The 16,249-nt window shown below is 39.2% G+C and overlaps 1 protein-coding gene across 6 annotated transcripts in view; it reads right to left on the reverse strand.

Annotated features, from left to right (window-relative positions):
• Nucleotides 1-13,434: 13,434 nt before the first annotated feature.
• Nucleotides 13,435-16,249, reverse strand: part of LOC106096026 (calcium release-activated calcium channel protein 1) — a 168,168-nt gene continuing 165,353 nt past the window's right edge. For all 6 annotated transcript variants that reach the window (XM_013263539.2, XM_013263540.2, XM_013263541.2 and 3 more), the window contains one exon: nt 13,435-14,620. In XM_013263539.2, coding sequence (XP_013118993.1) covers nt 14,078-14,620 — 543 coding nt within the window. In that variant the 3' untranslated portion in view covers nt 13,435-14,077. The remainder of the gene's footprint in view (nt 14,621-16,249) is intronic.

Below are 16,249 nucleotides of genomic sequence, written 5' to 3' on the forward strand. Positions count from 1 at the left end.
CGGCATGCATTGTAGGATGAAGACGGAAAGTTGTTATCACAACACAGAAATATGGTGACAAGTTGTAGGCCATAATTTAGCACTATTAAAATACAAAAAGTAAAAACAAACATTACAAAAGTAACACTAAACATGTTTGTAAACTTTTTTTTAGCAACCTTTATAACTTCTTTTTGCTTATTTTTCCATTTGATGTTCTTTTTACCAAAAAAATAATATGGGTTGCCCAAAAAGTAATTACGGATTATTTAAAAGAAAGTAAATGCATTTTTAATAAAACTTAGAATGAACTTTAATCAAATATACTTTTTTTACACATTTTTTCTAAAGCAAGCTAAAAGTAACAGCTGATAACTGACAGAAGAAAGAATGCAATTACAGAGTCAAACGCTGTGAAAAAATTTGTCAACGCCGACTATATGAAAAATCCGCAATTACTTTTTGGGCAACCCAATAGACAAATGTTAAGCCAAAATAAAACAGCTGAAGTAAAAATTCGAAATTCGCTCTCCCAAAGCGAAAATTCGAAATTCTCTCTCCCAAATTTTTACTCTCCCCATTGAATCAGAATAGGAGGATTTTATTAGAGGGAGAAATTAATTCCCTAGGAGTTCATTCCCAGGGAGTTTTCAGAATTGGACTGTATATATAAATCTGAACAGAGTTCTTCCATTTTCAATAGGCCTCGTCTTTAGTCGAGAAAAGAAGTCGGTGTAAATTTTTAATAATATCGGAAGAAAATTGCGATCTGCACTTTGATCACAATTTTACATGAACAAACAAACAGATGGACATAGCCAGATCGAATTAGAAAGATCTGTATACTTATCATTGAGTAGACCTAATGATAAGTATACTTTTGCCTCTAGACGTTCCAAACAAATGCACTAAGTTACAATACCCTGTGCCACACCACTACATAGGGTATAAAACAGCTGAACGATTTGGCTATGTAAGTTTCAAGAGAATCTGCAAAAAGTAAGTATTGACATAATTTATTCTAATACCTATTATACAATTGCACCTCGATTATCCGGGCCTCTATTAATTGGTTATCCCTGTTAACCGGCATGCTGTGCTTTGGTTTGGACATCTATTATCCGTGCACACACATGTAAAATTCTGCGATTCTTCATTCCATTTTGAGTTGAAGTTGAGTATCCAATTGCTTTCAGTCGGTAATTGAAAGTTGACCGGTATTTGTTCGAAAATGGCTCCAACAACAAAACAGAAAAAAAGATAACGTAAAGTTCTTTCAATTCAGGAAAAATTACAACCCATTAAAGATCACAGTATATTCATATCTCCCTTGGTTTGTTATCTGAAGAATCTGAAGAAGAAAACATTTAAAAAAATCCTCTAGAAGTAAATCTATGGATGGTTAAAAAAAGCGGTATCTCACCAATAAATGCTTCAACAAGAGGGTGATACATCATCAGGGACTGGCGACTAAAAGCAGTTGAAACTTCTTATCGCCCAAAGGATTTTCGTCCCAGACCCAGACTGTGACTTCTGAATATACTCCACCGTAATAGGTCTCAAGGACAAAATATTCCTAAGCCTAGAAGCCTCAGATGTATCCTCCACGGAGCTGCTGAATTCTACCCAGGATTTGTTCTGAACCTTTCTCAGCTCGTCCTTATATTTTCTTAGCTCAGCCTTATAGATGTCCCAATTGTGTGGTGCTCTTGTGGCTTTTGCTCTGTTGAACAGTTTTCTGCAGTCCTTCCTTAGACCAACTAGCTCTGGGGTCCACCATGGCGGTCGCTACTTGCCCCTTGGCTCGGCACTAGGGCATGCTGACACAAGCGAGTCATTCAAGGCCTTCGTGATCCTTTTTTGGTCTAGAAGGGATAGAAGTGCAGAATTTGTGTCTAAATTTATCCCTTTCCGTCCCAGGGACCACTTCTGCAGTATTTTCCCCAAGACTAAAACTAATGTAACGATGATCATAGAAGCTGTGGTCATTCAACATTTCCCAGTCGCATATTCTTCCGATACAAAGGTAATATCTGGTACCTCCTGACTGTTTCTGGTAATAAAGGTCGGTTTTTCTCCTTTTTTACAAATCGCCAGATTGCAACTTATAATATATTCAATAAGCAGCTCACCCCTTTCGTTGACATTAGTCCACGAACTATTCCTCCACACAGCCATGGTTCCTGAATAAGAACCACGTCAAATCCTCCAGCCATCAGGAGGACCTTCAGTGCCGCCGAAGCGGCCTTACAATGGTGAAGATTTATCTGTAGAAACCGGAGCATATTCAGGGTTCAGAGTTTCCACCACTGTAGTGTTACCTCGTCTTCTGACTCCACCAGGAGTTCATACTCAAAAGATTCGTTAGAACTTGTCATGATGAGCTTCCGTACGGTTCCAGGGGCAGGTGAGAAAGCTGTGGAACCACTCTTCCTCAGGACACTGGGCACTTGGACTTCCTCAGGACACTAGGCGGTGTGGACGATTTCTCCTTAAATTCTTCACTGACTGCTGCTGTCGAAGTACTTTCTGAGTTCCGTGCTTCCCCGCTGGCGCACACAACTTAAGCCCAGTCCAATTGACCCACCCACACAGGACTAGTCGGGTCCCGTTTCGATGCCATCCCTTCCTTTTTCGATTGTGGCAGGGGGATTTTCAGTATCCAGCAATCTACCAGACTTTAGCGATGTGGTCGATAGTTCCTCCACCGCTTCTATAGACCTTCAGTTTCAACTTGTTGAATCCGTAGGATACAACCCCTTCAGACTTGTTGAGGACAGCCGGAGTTTAGTGCGAATACTGCGTGTCTAAGGTCACCGTCAGCCTCATCCAATCTACCAATCTTCCAGTCGGTGGTTGAAAGATTTGGATTACATTCCCTTAGTCTTCCAGGTATCGATTCAGGATCTGAGGGAATCCTCGGTATCCGAATTTGCGCCATTGGTCGAGAAGGACGGAAGTGCTGCAGCTGGCCAGATTTCACCAATGTTTTTTAGCGCACAACGATACATTTCAATTGAGCGTTGATCATCGAAGTCAATTAGTCTGTATCGGCCCCGATATCAGCCTGCATCGTCACAAACTGGAGGAGACCCAGGAAATTCCGCAAGGACATCGAAGTATACTGATGACAGTCCATTGACTATTCCACTCCAATTATTCCTAGGTATGCAGCCCTGTTCTTCTTACTTGTCGACAACTGGCATAACTGTCTCTAGGGACATTAGCAAAGGTTCTTGGACCCATCTTACTATTGTTCGCCCTAGTTATTTTAGGCATGGGATACCCTCCAGGTGACCGCAGCCTTTTGGCTGACTGCGGTGCAGTTTCCGAATCTAGATGTATAGTCTTTGACGTAGCATTTGCAGCGAATCCCCGAGCCCAATTTAGGGAGTTTCTCTCCCTAACAGTGAGAGTCTTAGTATCATTCGCACCAAGCCTCTCAATAAACCTGAGAGTCATGCGTCTTCTATTATTCCAACCTCTTAAAGAGCTTGTTGGTTTGCCGGGGAAGGCCGTTGGCCTATGCAAATTATAGGCATGCGAAGAAAGAATAGGTTCGGTCTTGTCCTCACGACCCGAACCAGGTGTCTTCGTCAAAAGCCCCTGCTGACCAGTCGTCTGTCGGCTAGTGGAGCCTGGAGCAGCCGCTCAACCAGTCCAAGTTCCAGTAGCAGACAACATGCTACGGCCTGATACCACCACCGCAGCTGTTGGGTCTTTGGATCAGATCATCAACCGCCTAATGGATACCTCAATCGCAGCTATCCTTGAGCGACTTAAATTTTTCTTCCAAAAATAATGACCTATTACGAGTTACAGGAAAATTCTTGCGGAGTGAAATAACAGTGCGTCCGATTTTGGACATACAAATTTATATTCAAGTGGTATAATACCAATTAAATACGAGACAAAAATTCATTCGTTACGAAAGCGCATTCGACCATGTATGCGGTAATTCGGCCCCAGGTGTCAGTCTGTTACTACAAAGATAGTGTTATTAAGCTGAAACTCGACACAGACACGTTTTTTTGTCTATTGGTATGGTAAGTCTGGTTTTACTTCGTTAGAAAACAGGAGCCCACCGTAGTGCAGAAGTTAGCATGTCCGTCTATGAAGCTGAACTCCTGAGTTCGAATCCTGGCGAGAACATCATGAAAATTTTCAGCGGTGATTATCCCCTCCTAATGAAGGCGACATTTGGAAGGTACGGCACCATTTGGTATGACAGCCATGTAAAAATTTCTCCACATAGTGGGGTCGCATTGCGGCACACCGTTCGGACTCGGCTATATAAAGGAAACCCCTTATCATTGAGTTGCAACTTGAATCGAACAACACTCATTGATGTGTGAGAAATTTGCCCCTTTTCCCTAATGGAATGTTGATAGGCAAATTTGCATTTGCAGAATACAGGAACTGTATTTTTATACCCTCCACCATAGGATGGGGGTATACTAATTTCGTCATTCTGTTTATAACACCTCGAAATTTGTGTCTAAGACCCCATAAAGTATATATATTCTTGATCATCGTAATATTTAAAGTCGAACTAGCCATGTCCGTCCGTCCGTCCGTCTGTCTGTTGAAATGAAATTTTCCACAAATACTTCTTATTCTTCAATTCTCATCCGATTTGGCTAAAATTTTGCATGAGGTGACCTCCAAAAACTTTGATGAGTATTGCGCTAATCGGTACATAACCCGATATAGCTGCCATATGAACCGATCTGGGTTCTTGACTTCTTGAGCCTCTAGAGAGAGCGATTCTCATCCGATTAAGCATACATTTTTGTACAATGGCTTCACCCATGGCCCTCAACATGCGTATGCAATATGGTCGGAATCGATCTATAGCTTGATACAGCTTCCATATAAACCTGTCTCCCGATTTTGCTTCTTGAGGCCCTACAAGGCGTAATTCTTATTCGAATGGACAGAAATGTTACACAATGACTTCTACAATGTTCGGCATTCAATTCATTTATGGTCCGAATCGGACTATAACTTAATATAACTTGATCCAATAGCATAACACTCCTTATTAATTATTCTTTGTTTGCCTTAAAAGAGATACTGCGCAAAGAACTCGACAAATGCGATCCATGGTGGAGGGTATATAAGATTCGAACTTAGGACGCTCCTACTTGTTGAATCTATTTCGTTGAACTTCGGAATGGTAAGATGTATCAGGCTCAACTATAAGTATGGAATACATAGAATTATTATTCAGTATGGTGCCATATTGACCGATCGCCCGATTTCATATCTCGTGGCGAAAGAGGGCGCTAAACATGGTACACATAGTTCCAATTTTCGGTATACCCCGCGATATAAAGCGATTTCTCAAATTATGTTCCGGAGCTCGCGAAGGGATCATTCATTGAACTTTGACCAAATTCGAAACGGCAATTTATATATATCATATAGCCCCCATATAAACCGATCGGCCGATTTAGGGTCTTAGGGTCATAAAAGCCACATTTATTATCCGATTTTGCTGAAATTTAGGACAGTGAGTTGTGTTGGGCCCTTCGACATCCCTCGTCAATTTGGCCCAGATCGGTTCAGATTTGGATATAGCTGCCATATTGACCGATCTTATGATTTAGGTCCTATGCCCATAAAAGCCACATTTATTATCCGATTTAGCATCCTTTGTCAATTTGGCCCAGATCGGTCCAGATTTGGATATAGCTGCCATATAGACCGACCCTCCGATTTAGGGTCTTAGGCCCATAAACACCACATTTATTATCCTATTTTGCTGAAATTTGGGACAGTGAGCTGTCTTCTGGCCCTTCGACATCTTTCTTTAATTTGGCCCTGATCGGTTCAGATTTGGATATAGCTGCCATATAGACCGATCTCTCGATTTAAGGTTTTAGGCCGATAAAAGGTTCATTTATTGCCCGATGTCGCCGAAATTTGGGAAAGTAAGTTAAAATAAGCCCCTTGACATACTTCTTCAATATGGCCCAGATCGGTCCAGATTTGGATATAGCTGCCATATGGACCGATCTCTCGGTTTTAGGTTTTGGGACCATAAAAGGCTCATTTATTGTCCGATGTCGCTGAAATTTGAGACAGTGACTTGTATTAGGCCCTTTAAAATCCTTTGTCAATTTGGCCCAGATCGGTCTAGATTTGGATATAGCTGCCATATAGACCGGTCCTCCGATTTAGGGTCTTAAGCCCATAAACGCCACATTTATTATCCGATTTCGCCGAAATTTAAGAGGACAGTGCGTTGTGTTAGGCTCTTGGACATTTTTCTGCAACTTGGCCCAAATCGGTGCAGATTTGAATATAGCTGCCATGTAGACCGATATCTCGATTTAAAGTCTTGGCTCCATAAAAGGCGCATTTATTGTATAATCCAATTTCACTGAAATTTTACACAGTGACTTATGTTAGGCTTTTCGATATCCGTCTCGTATATGGTTCAGATCGGCTTATTTTTAGATGTAGTTACTAAAAAGACCAATATTTTGTTATACACAATTGAACAATGACTTGTACTTATTATTGGTCCAATTCGGAGCATATTTCGATATAACTACTATGGGACATAAGGTATGCAATTTTCACCGGATTTTGATGAAAGGTGGTTTATATATATACCCGAGGTGGTGGGTATTCAAAGTTCGGCCCGGCCGAACTTAACGCCTTTTTACTTGTTTTTAGCTTATAATTTTTGACTGTTTTGAAAATAAATTCATGTATTTGTGATAAAGTGATACTACGTATGCCCCAAAACAAACAAATCCCTAACAATTAAAAAACAAAACTCCATTTAAATAATAAAATCCACTTAAAGTTGAGGTATTAGAATTCTTTTTTTATTTTGAGAATTTTCAAAACATACAAGTATATAGAATAAAAATAGTAAGTGTATGACTAGATTTTTTCTTGTAAATAATATATGGAAATAATTTAAATTAAAAAAAAAATAAAAACTTCCATTTTTCTGAAGACTTTTTTATGTTACCAATTTTTTCTTTTGTTTTGAACCCACGTCGTCGTGTCTATTTCCCATATAGCTTTAATAGGAAAAAGTAAAACTACATTAAATCGAACGGGATTTTAAGCAATACCCTCAAGTCCTACTGCAAATATTTTCCTTTATTATAACAGTTTATAAATGAAATGAAGTTCTTAAATACAATACTAGAATACAATATAGCCTCCCCCTACCTTAACTTAAAAATTATAAATAAAGAGCAAATTTCACTCAATCATTGTTAATACTTTATATGGTATAAACTTCCCAAAATAAACTTCCCGCCCTACTCCAAACCAAAAAGAAAGAAAAAAAATGAACAAACCCCCCGAAGTAATGGTGGAAAAATTGTCCAGTATTTTAACAGAATTATTGAAATAAGAAATCTCCACAAATAGTTAACGGAAACTTTATTCTTTTAAAAACAAAACACCTCTAAAGGAAAAACAACCGAAATGTATCCCTAAGTATGGTATAAATTAGACACATACAAATACTTATAAATATACACATACATACAAACAACTTAAATTTACTAACTATTATTTATAGTGAAACAGAAATACAAGACCCCCCTCCCTCCCCAAGATAAAACCCATTCTAATTTGAACCCACATGAAGTGTAAAACAAAAATAAAACCAACAACTCTATGTTAAACATGTTTAGTGTTAGTCAAACGATATAATGAAATGATTGTTTTAATCATAAGCGAAGCAGTGACGTTGACGGCGTTGACCCAATGGAAGGATACTGGGTACGATCAGGATGATGAAGCGATCATATTTATGTTTAATTTTTTAGTTACCAAAAGAAACAAAACAAAGGCTGCATTATTATGACAAAGAAAAACTTAAGAAGAAATTTATTCATTAAAGTGAAGAAAGAAAATCAAACTGTAATTTAGCAGCAAAAGTTATCACCTTTTTTAATTTTAAAAATGAAAATAATAAAAACTAAACTTTTAATTGAAAATAAATTAAAAATTATTAATACTTACTTAGTAGTTTGATTTGTAGGGTTCAATAAAATCCTTTTAAGGCAAGATTTTATAGCTTCTTGATAATAATGAAATGTGACTACAGAAAGAGGCAGACTATGTGGCGCCTCATCTGGCCAAAATTTTCACAAGAGGCAAGGGTGGTGTTTATACCCAAGCCCGGCAAGGCTAGTTATGCGACACCCAAGACCTACAGACCCATAAGCCTAACGTCCTTTCTACTCAAAACCTGAACTGCTCAAATACAAACAGCATGCCTATGTCAAGGGAAGATCGGTAGAGACTGACCTGCACGAGGTTGTGCATAAAATAGAAGAATCCTTCGATGCCAAAACGTACATCCTGGCAGTATGCATTGACATCGAGGGGGCTTTTAACAATGTGCGGACCGACGCACTGATCCAATACTTAGACCAGTACCGGGTGGACCCGGTCCTTAGGTTAGGTTGGGTTGAAAAGAGGGTGGATATATTAATCCGCCCGTGCCATATACCTAAGCCAGTAATCGGCTTGTTGTGCGCTCTAAAAACTATTAAGTCACCTCTAAAAAGAAAATTTTAAGTTAGGAATTCCGTGCTACTTACAATCCTTACATTGTTTTCTTACATCCTTAATTGTTTTCAATACCACTCCCTTAAGTTGGTTCATGTCTGATATTGTGTCCCCACCTAAGTACCGGTGTTTGTTAGCCGTGAAAGCCGGGCAATGACAAAGGAAATGCTCCAACGTCTAATCATCTTTCCCGCATGCCCTACACATGCTATCAATTGCCGCACCGATTTTACATAAGTGAGCTCGTAATGCTATGTGTCCCGTTATGATACCAACAGCTATACTGATCTCCTTCTTACTTCCTTTCAGTTGTATTAATCGAAATCCCCTTGCAGATCAAGCGAATCTTAAATAATCGTACAGATAGGGGGGTTTTTTTGAATAATTTATTCTATGTAGGCCAATAATTGTACGCATTTTCAACGATTATTCCATAAATAGATTAAGCATGATCGGAGATGTGTGCACGTTCTGCGAGGCCAAACGTATATTGTAATATTATTGGAGCATAACTCCTTAGCATGTCCCAAATGCAGCTTGAAAAAAGTTCGCACGCATATAAGAGCCTAGGCACTGAATGAGTTTTAGCAAGTGATAGTCTGATGCGTACTGGAGTATATTTCTGGTTTATGTATAGACCACGCAGCAAGTAGTAGGTCTTACCAAGCAATGTGATCCTTGCAACGACGTCAATACGAATATCCCAGTCGACAACTGTTAAATTTTTGCCAATCTTAGACTTTTTAGGGTTAATAGCCAATAAGTCACTGTTCATGTTGGCCATATTATATGAAATACCGGATCTGATTGAACTCAAATAAACTTGTACATCATCAGCACACATACATATGTATCCTACTGTGACGTATACAAGCGGAAAGATCGTTACTGTACATAACTGTACTGTACCCTCTCGCGACTTCCAAGGGTTTTGAGCAACGGTTACCAATTACCACTGTCTGTGATCTTTGGTCGGTATCCATCGGAACCCTTTGGAAGGGGAACAACCTAAGCTCTCTTCCAAGGTATTGGATAGTATGATCTTGTTATTATCGAGTTAAATTGTATGTAATGTGCCGTTTAAGGTACGGAACAATTAGCTTAAAAAACTTTGGATCCAATCCATTAGGGCCATAGTATTTGACGCAACAGATCGAATGCTCTCCACTACGTCGCTATCACGAATACACTCAAAATCAAATAAGGGTCCTTCCCAGTTAACTTCGTCCAGATCGTTGTAGAATTCCTTGTCCGGTGTAACCGTCTCAAAAGAAACAAATTCCTCATTCAGTAAATCAACGTTCAAATCACTGTTCATATAACACGTTGTCTTACCAATACCAATACCAATCTCTCGAATAGCCTTCCACGTATCCTTACTGCCCAATGCCTTGTTGAACTTCTCACTGAAATATCGAGTTTATTATTCCTTACCATACAATTGACCTCATTTCGAATTTTTTTTTTGCACTCATCATATAGTGAAGGAATTTTGGTCCTTTTCCAGCGGTTATATGGACTCTTATTGCTGATCTGATCATATAAATAGCTGATATCGCCCATTAAGTATTGAATTTGTTCATCAATATCCCAGATATAGAAAATACTATCCCTTTGGAGTGACATAACTTCACGTATCAGTGATGAGTGGTTAATATTCTTAAAACCACGATAGATAAACGATTTCGATTTTGCTATTGTCTGAAAATCATATGTCAAGAAACATAAATCGTGGTACTTCTCTACCAAGTGGCGATGCTCTGCGTCACTCTCGTCTCAACGATAAAAAGCAAGTTCCTCATAATTGAGCTTAAAACTTGAATCGGATAACACTCACTCTTTGATATGAGAGATGTTCCTTAACTATTTGCTCATGGACAAATAATAGTTGTAGTCCAAACAAAAAGTCTTCCCAATTTGACTCATTGCTCCCGTAATAGGCTTATTTACGAGGATTGCCTTTTATATTTCGGGATTAGGGAACAAAAACAAATATTAATCATTGAAAATCGCTCTATTGTTTTTCAAAATATTCCCCATTAAGATCTACATATACATTTTTGCATGGCAGAATGCCAAAGTCTAGCACTGATGTACGCCTGGACCACTTTCGGTAGCCCACTTCGTTGTGGCACGTAGAGCTTCGCATAACCGCAATAGCCACGTCATCAGCACTTTTACACTTTTTTCTTCCAGACCCATCTTCATAGATCCACAGATCCCAAAGCTGCCGTAATGCTTCTTTAAGTAAGTAAGTTATTAATAAACTATTTTACGGTAGAGTTGATGCCTAGAAACTCCAACTCCTTCATGATTGACGTCGGTTTTACATTATTGAAAGCACCTTCAACGTCAAGAAATGCTACCATTGTATATTCCTTGACAGCGAGAGAACCCCTATTTAGCCGACTAGGTCGTGAAGGGCTGTTTCAGTGGATTTGCCTTTACTATGTGCATACTGCTGCCATGACAGGCGATCTTCAGGAATCTTTGCCGTAAGATATGTTTCTATGAACCTCTCAAGGATGAAAATCATTCGCCTTCGTGTTGTAGGATTTTCTTGCATTCGGAATGAATATAACATTTGTGTTCCTCCATCCTACAGGTATATATGACATGCCGATACAAGCAGAGTATATGTCCATAATCCAAGGATCCAATCTATCAGACATAGCTTGTAATACAACCGGTGATACTTTATCGGGACCTGACCTTGAAGGAGTTGAAACTTCTTATAGCCCAAAAGATTTTCGGCTCAGACACAATTTCCCCAATAACCTCCGACGAATGCATATCAGTGACAACCTCTTCTGGCGCCATGTTGTCCGTTGGAGAATTTCCCGGGAATGTGTATAAACGAGTAGTTCTAGTGTTTCCTCACTAGATATTGTCCATACATTCTCTTACTTCTGTATAGACCCACCGTAATAGGTCTCGAGGACAGAATCTTCCTTAGCCTAGAGGACTCAGATGTATCATCCATGGAGCTGCACAATTCCACCTATGATTTGTTGCGAGCCTTTCTCAGATCTCGCTTAAATTTTCTTAGTTCATCTTCATATTTGAGTTAGAATTGCGTTCTGACGGTGTGAAGGTCAGTTGGAATTGTAAATGTGTCATATCGGTAAATTTCGATGGTGTTGATGGGTGATGGTAGGGTATCCAACTCTATTGTTTCCGCTGACCACCGTCGGAATGTGGGCAGCGTGGCGCTGTTTTATTGATACTATCATGGTGTTTGCACCGCAGAGATACGACTTCTTATCCCTGAAGTAAGGAGGTTCATCAGGGATACAAGATTTTCAACGAACGAACTCCAGTATGTGATCGATTGAACAGTTGACAGAACCCTGCATTATCCTGAACATATCTTTAACTCTCTTATATCTTTTTAGGTTGGGGACACTTCGCCCTGAATGCGGATATCGAATTCGTGCCATTGTAGCCTATGACGGTGAACGCGTTCGAATCCTGGCGAGAACATTGGAAAAAGCGGTGTTTAAACCATCTTAATCTTGGTGGCATTTGCGAGGTACAATGCCATGCATGGTCATTTAAAAAATTTTCTCCAAAGATGTGTCGCACTGCGAGACGCCTTTCGGACTCGGCTATAAAAAAAGAACACTTATCATTTGGACCCACATTTTAATACCATATTCGTTTTGATACCCTTATTGTGCCCATCGGACCACTTTCGGATACGGGTGGCGTTTTTGAGGGGAGGCGTAACCCCCTATACTTCGATCTGATTTTGTATGCCAGATTCGAAATCTACTCCCGAATACCTTTCATTTGAGCCCCATATTGAAATTAACGTCCAATATGTCTGTTTAGTGGAGTTTTGGGGTTGGGGAGGCCCGATTGGTACTTAGACTAAAATTTTAATACCATATTCATTTAATACCAGATTCGATATCTACTCCCGAATACCTTTCATTTGAGCCCCATTTTGAAATGAACGTGGAGTTTTGGGGTTGGAGCGGACCGATGGGTACTTAGATTCGAATTTGAATACCATATTCGTATTCTACTCTCCAATACCTTTTATTTGATACCTATATTATACCGATCGGTCCACTTTTGATTTTTGGTTGTGTTTTTGGCATAAGGGGGAGGGTCCGTCCCCCTTACGATACCGAAAAATTGTATAGCCTATGTTTCCTTCCAGACCAAAATACACAATATGCGAAAATTTCGATAAAATCGTTTCTGCCGTTTTTCAGCCTATACGGATCAAACAAACCAAGACCCATGATAGGCTAATGTGCCCATTTTGAGCGTTTTTGTGGGGGTGGGGTGACCCCCTATACTTTGACAAGAATTTTTATGCTAGATTCGTTATCTACTCCCGCATACTTTTCATTTGATACCCATATTGTTCTTATCGCTCCACTTTTGATTTTGGGGTAACGGTGGAGGATCAGCTCCCTTCCGTTATCAATAAATTATAAAGCCTATTCCTACTTCCTGACCATATTCCATGTTCCATATTGTCATGATCGTCAAATAAACCTATTTTAGGGGGTTTTGGAGCTGGGGCGGCCCCCCAGGCACTTGGACCCAACTTTTATTATGAAATTCGTACTCTACTCCTGAATACCTTTCATTTGAATCTCATATTGTCCCGATAGGTCCACTTTTATTTTTGGGTAGTACTTTTGTGGTAAAGGGGAAGATCCGCCCCCCTCCCGATATCAAAAAATTATATAGCCTATGTTTCCTTCCAGACCAACCTCCACAATCTGTGAAAATTTCCAGAAAATTGGTTCAGCTGTTTTTGAGTCTATACGGAACAAACACAAATTGAATTTTATATATAAGATTTTGGAATATATGCGAGTTGGCAAGTACTTACCCTCCAGTAAAAATTTACCAACAGCAAAGTCATATTGAGCCTTAAGATTTGATTTGTGTCTAACTATTGCTTATTCGTTTTAAGTTTATTGATTTTCTTATTTTAAATTTACATTTAAGTGGTAATATTTTTTTTGTTTTGTTTTAAGTAGTAAGAAGTATATGCTCGTACAAAATACATTTGACAATATCACAATTGTACATAATAATTTTTTTTTTTTGCTGTTCAATATTTGTTTTAAACAGCTATTGGCTACAATCTTCATATTCCATTTGGATATTTCGCTTCACATGCTTTCGCTCAAATATGTCTTTTTAGTTTCTTCACACATAAATCATGCATCATTATCTGTTCAGTATGTCTAATTTTAATTGTTTTGTTTTTTTTTTTTAGAAAAATAAATCAAATAAGTTAGTTATACTTATGCAAAAACATAACTAAGAAGTTTCACTTAAGTTAAATGTATAAAACAAGTCTGTGACAAAGCAAACTATATGCACGTATCTATCTTAAAACTAAAAACAAAAGGGCTTGATTTTTTGCTCGACAATAACCTAGGTATGTGCTTCGATAAAGTCAAAAGGTATACCAAACTAACACGGATGCCATGCATGCGTCTCCGAATATGTTGAACTTAAATTAAGAAAATAGTAGAAAAACAAGGATTTGCCAAATAAAAAAATCTCCTACTTAGACAATATCACCACTTGCTCCATAATTAAGACCGTTATTGCGATGCGGGGCATGATGATGATCCATATGATGGTCCTGCTCCATTTGCTCTTTTAGAATTTCCAATTCTCTTATACCCGATACTGTCACTTCATACTTGTGCGTCACCAGTGAACGATAGAAGTGAATGGCAAAAGCCAGGAAGATCACAAGCACTGGTATAAGTACAATGCACGCTGACCAAGCAGCCGGTTGGCTGAGATCATAGAATTTCACCCAGCACAATATGGCAATCTCTAGCAGAAACAATATCAGGCCGAGAAGTGTTGAAAAGGCCCACGCTGTCTCAATGTACCAATGAAGGCGCTCATGCGGTGACTCATGCACCAGCGAGATGCTGTGCAAATTGCACACAGTCTCAATGTTGGGCAGTATACAGGTGCTGATCATTAGGGCCAACATGTGTACAGCAACAAGCAATGTGGTACATATGGCGAAGGCTACCAACATGCCCGCGGGTACTTGGGTATCGTTGTTCAGTTGCACTTCTACCATGGCCACCTGAAATGAAAAGAAAATAATAATGAAAAGAGAATAATAATTATCAACAAGTAAAAGCATGCTATGTTAGGCCGGGCCGAATCTTATATACCCTCCACCATGGATCGCAATTGTCAAGTTCTTTGAATGACTTTTTCAAATATATATGAGCTATATATAAAGTTATTGACTAATATGTAAATCGTTTAATAATATATAAATCGAGTTATAATTGCGCCTTTAAGAGGCTCAGAGAGTCATATTGGGAAATCGGATTATATGGCAGCTATGTCACGTTATGAACCGACCATAATACCATACATGGCAAAGTTTTTGGAAGTCGCAAACAAAACGATATAAGCAAAATTTCAGCCAAATGGGATACAAATTGCGCCGTCTAGGACTCAATATAAGTCAAATTAGGTGATCGATTTATATAGCGGCTATATCAGGTTATAAACTGATTTAGACCATACTTGGCACAGTTGTTGGAAGTCATACTAAAACGATATGTGCAAAATTTCAGCCAAATTAGATAGCAATCGCACCCTCTAGAGGCTCAAGAAGTCTAATCGGGACTTCGGTTTATATGGCAGCTATATTAGTATATGGAATGATTTGGACCATACTAGAAATAGTTGTTGGAAGTCATACCAAAACGATATGTACAAAATTTTAGCCAAATCGGAAAAGAATTGCGCCCTCGAGAAACTCATGTAGTCAAGACCCCATATCGGTTTATATGACAACTATATCAGGGTATGGACTGATTAAGACCATACTAAGTACAGTTTTTGGAAGTCATACCAAAACGATATGTGCAAAATTTCAGCTAAATCGGATGAGAATTGCACCCTCTAGAAGCGCAAGAAGTCAAATCGGGCGATCGGTTTATATGGGACCTATACCAGGTCATAGACCAATTTGGACCGTACTTCATACAGTTGTTGGAAATCACAAAAGAACACTAAGGGCAAAATTTCCGCCAAATCGGACAAAAATTGCGGCTTCCAGGAGCTCAAGAGTCAAATCGGGAGATCGATTTATATGGGAGCTGCAACAGGTAATAGACCGATTTGGACCGTTGTTGACCCAGTTATTGGAAACCATAACGGAACACTACATGCAAAATTTCAGCCAAATCGGACAAAAATTGCGGCTTCCAAGGGCTCAAGAAGTCAAATAAGGAGTTATATCAGGTTGTAGACCGATTTGAACAGTAGTTGACATAGTTGATGGAAACCATAACGGAACACTACATGCAAAATTTCAGCCAAATCGGAAAAAATTGCGGCTTCCAGAGGCTCAAGAAATTAAATCTGGAGATCGGTTTATATGGGAGCTATATCAGGTTATAGACCGATTTAAACCATAGTTGACGCAGTTGTTGGAAACCATTACGGAACACTACATGCAAAATTTCAACCAAATCGGAGAAAAATTACGGCTTCCAGGGGCTCTAGAAATCAAATCTGGAGATCGGTTTATATGGGAGCTATATCTAAATCTGAACCGATATGGCCCATTTGCAATCCCCAACGATCTACATTGATATTTGCAAAATTTCAAGCGGCTAGCTTTACGCGTTCGAGCTCTATCGTGATTCCGAAAGACGGACGGACAGATGTGGCTAGATCGATTCAGAACGAC

This window comes from Stomoxys calcitrans, chromosome 5, assembly GCF_963082655.1.
Source record: "Stomoxys calcitrans chromosome 5, idStoCalc2.1, whole genome shotgun sequence".
Classification (NCBI taxonomy): Eukaryota; Metazoa; Arthropoda; class Insecta; order Diptera; family Muscidae; genus Stomoxys; species Stomoxys calcitrans.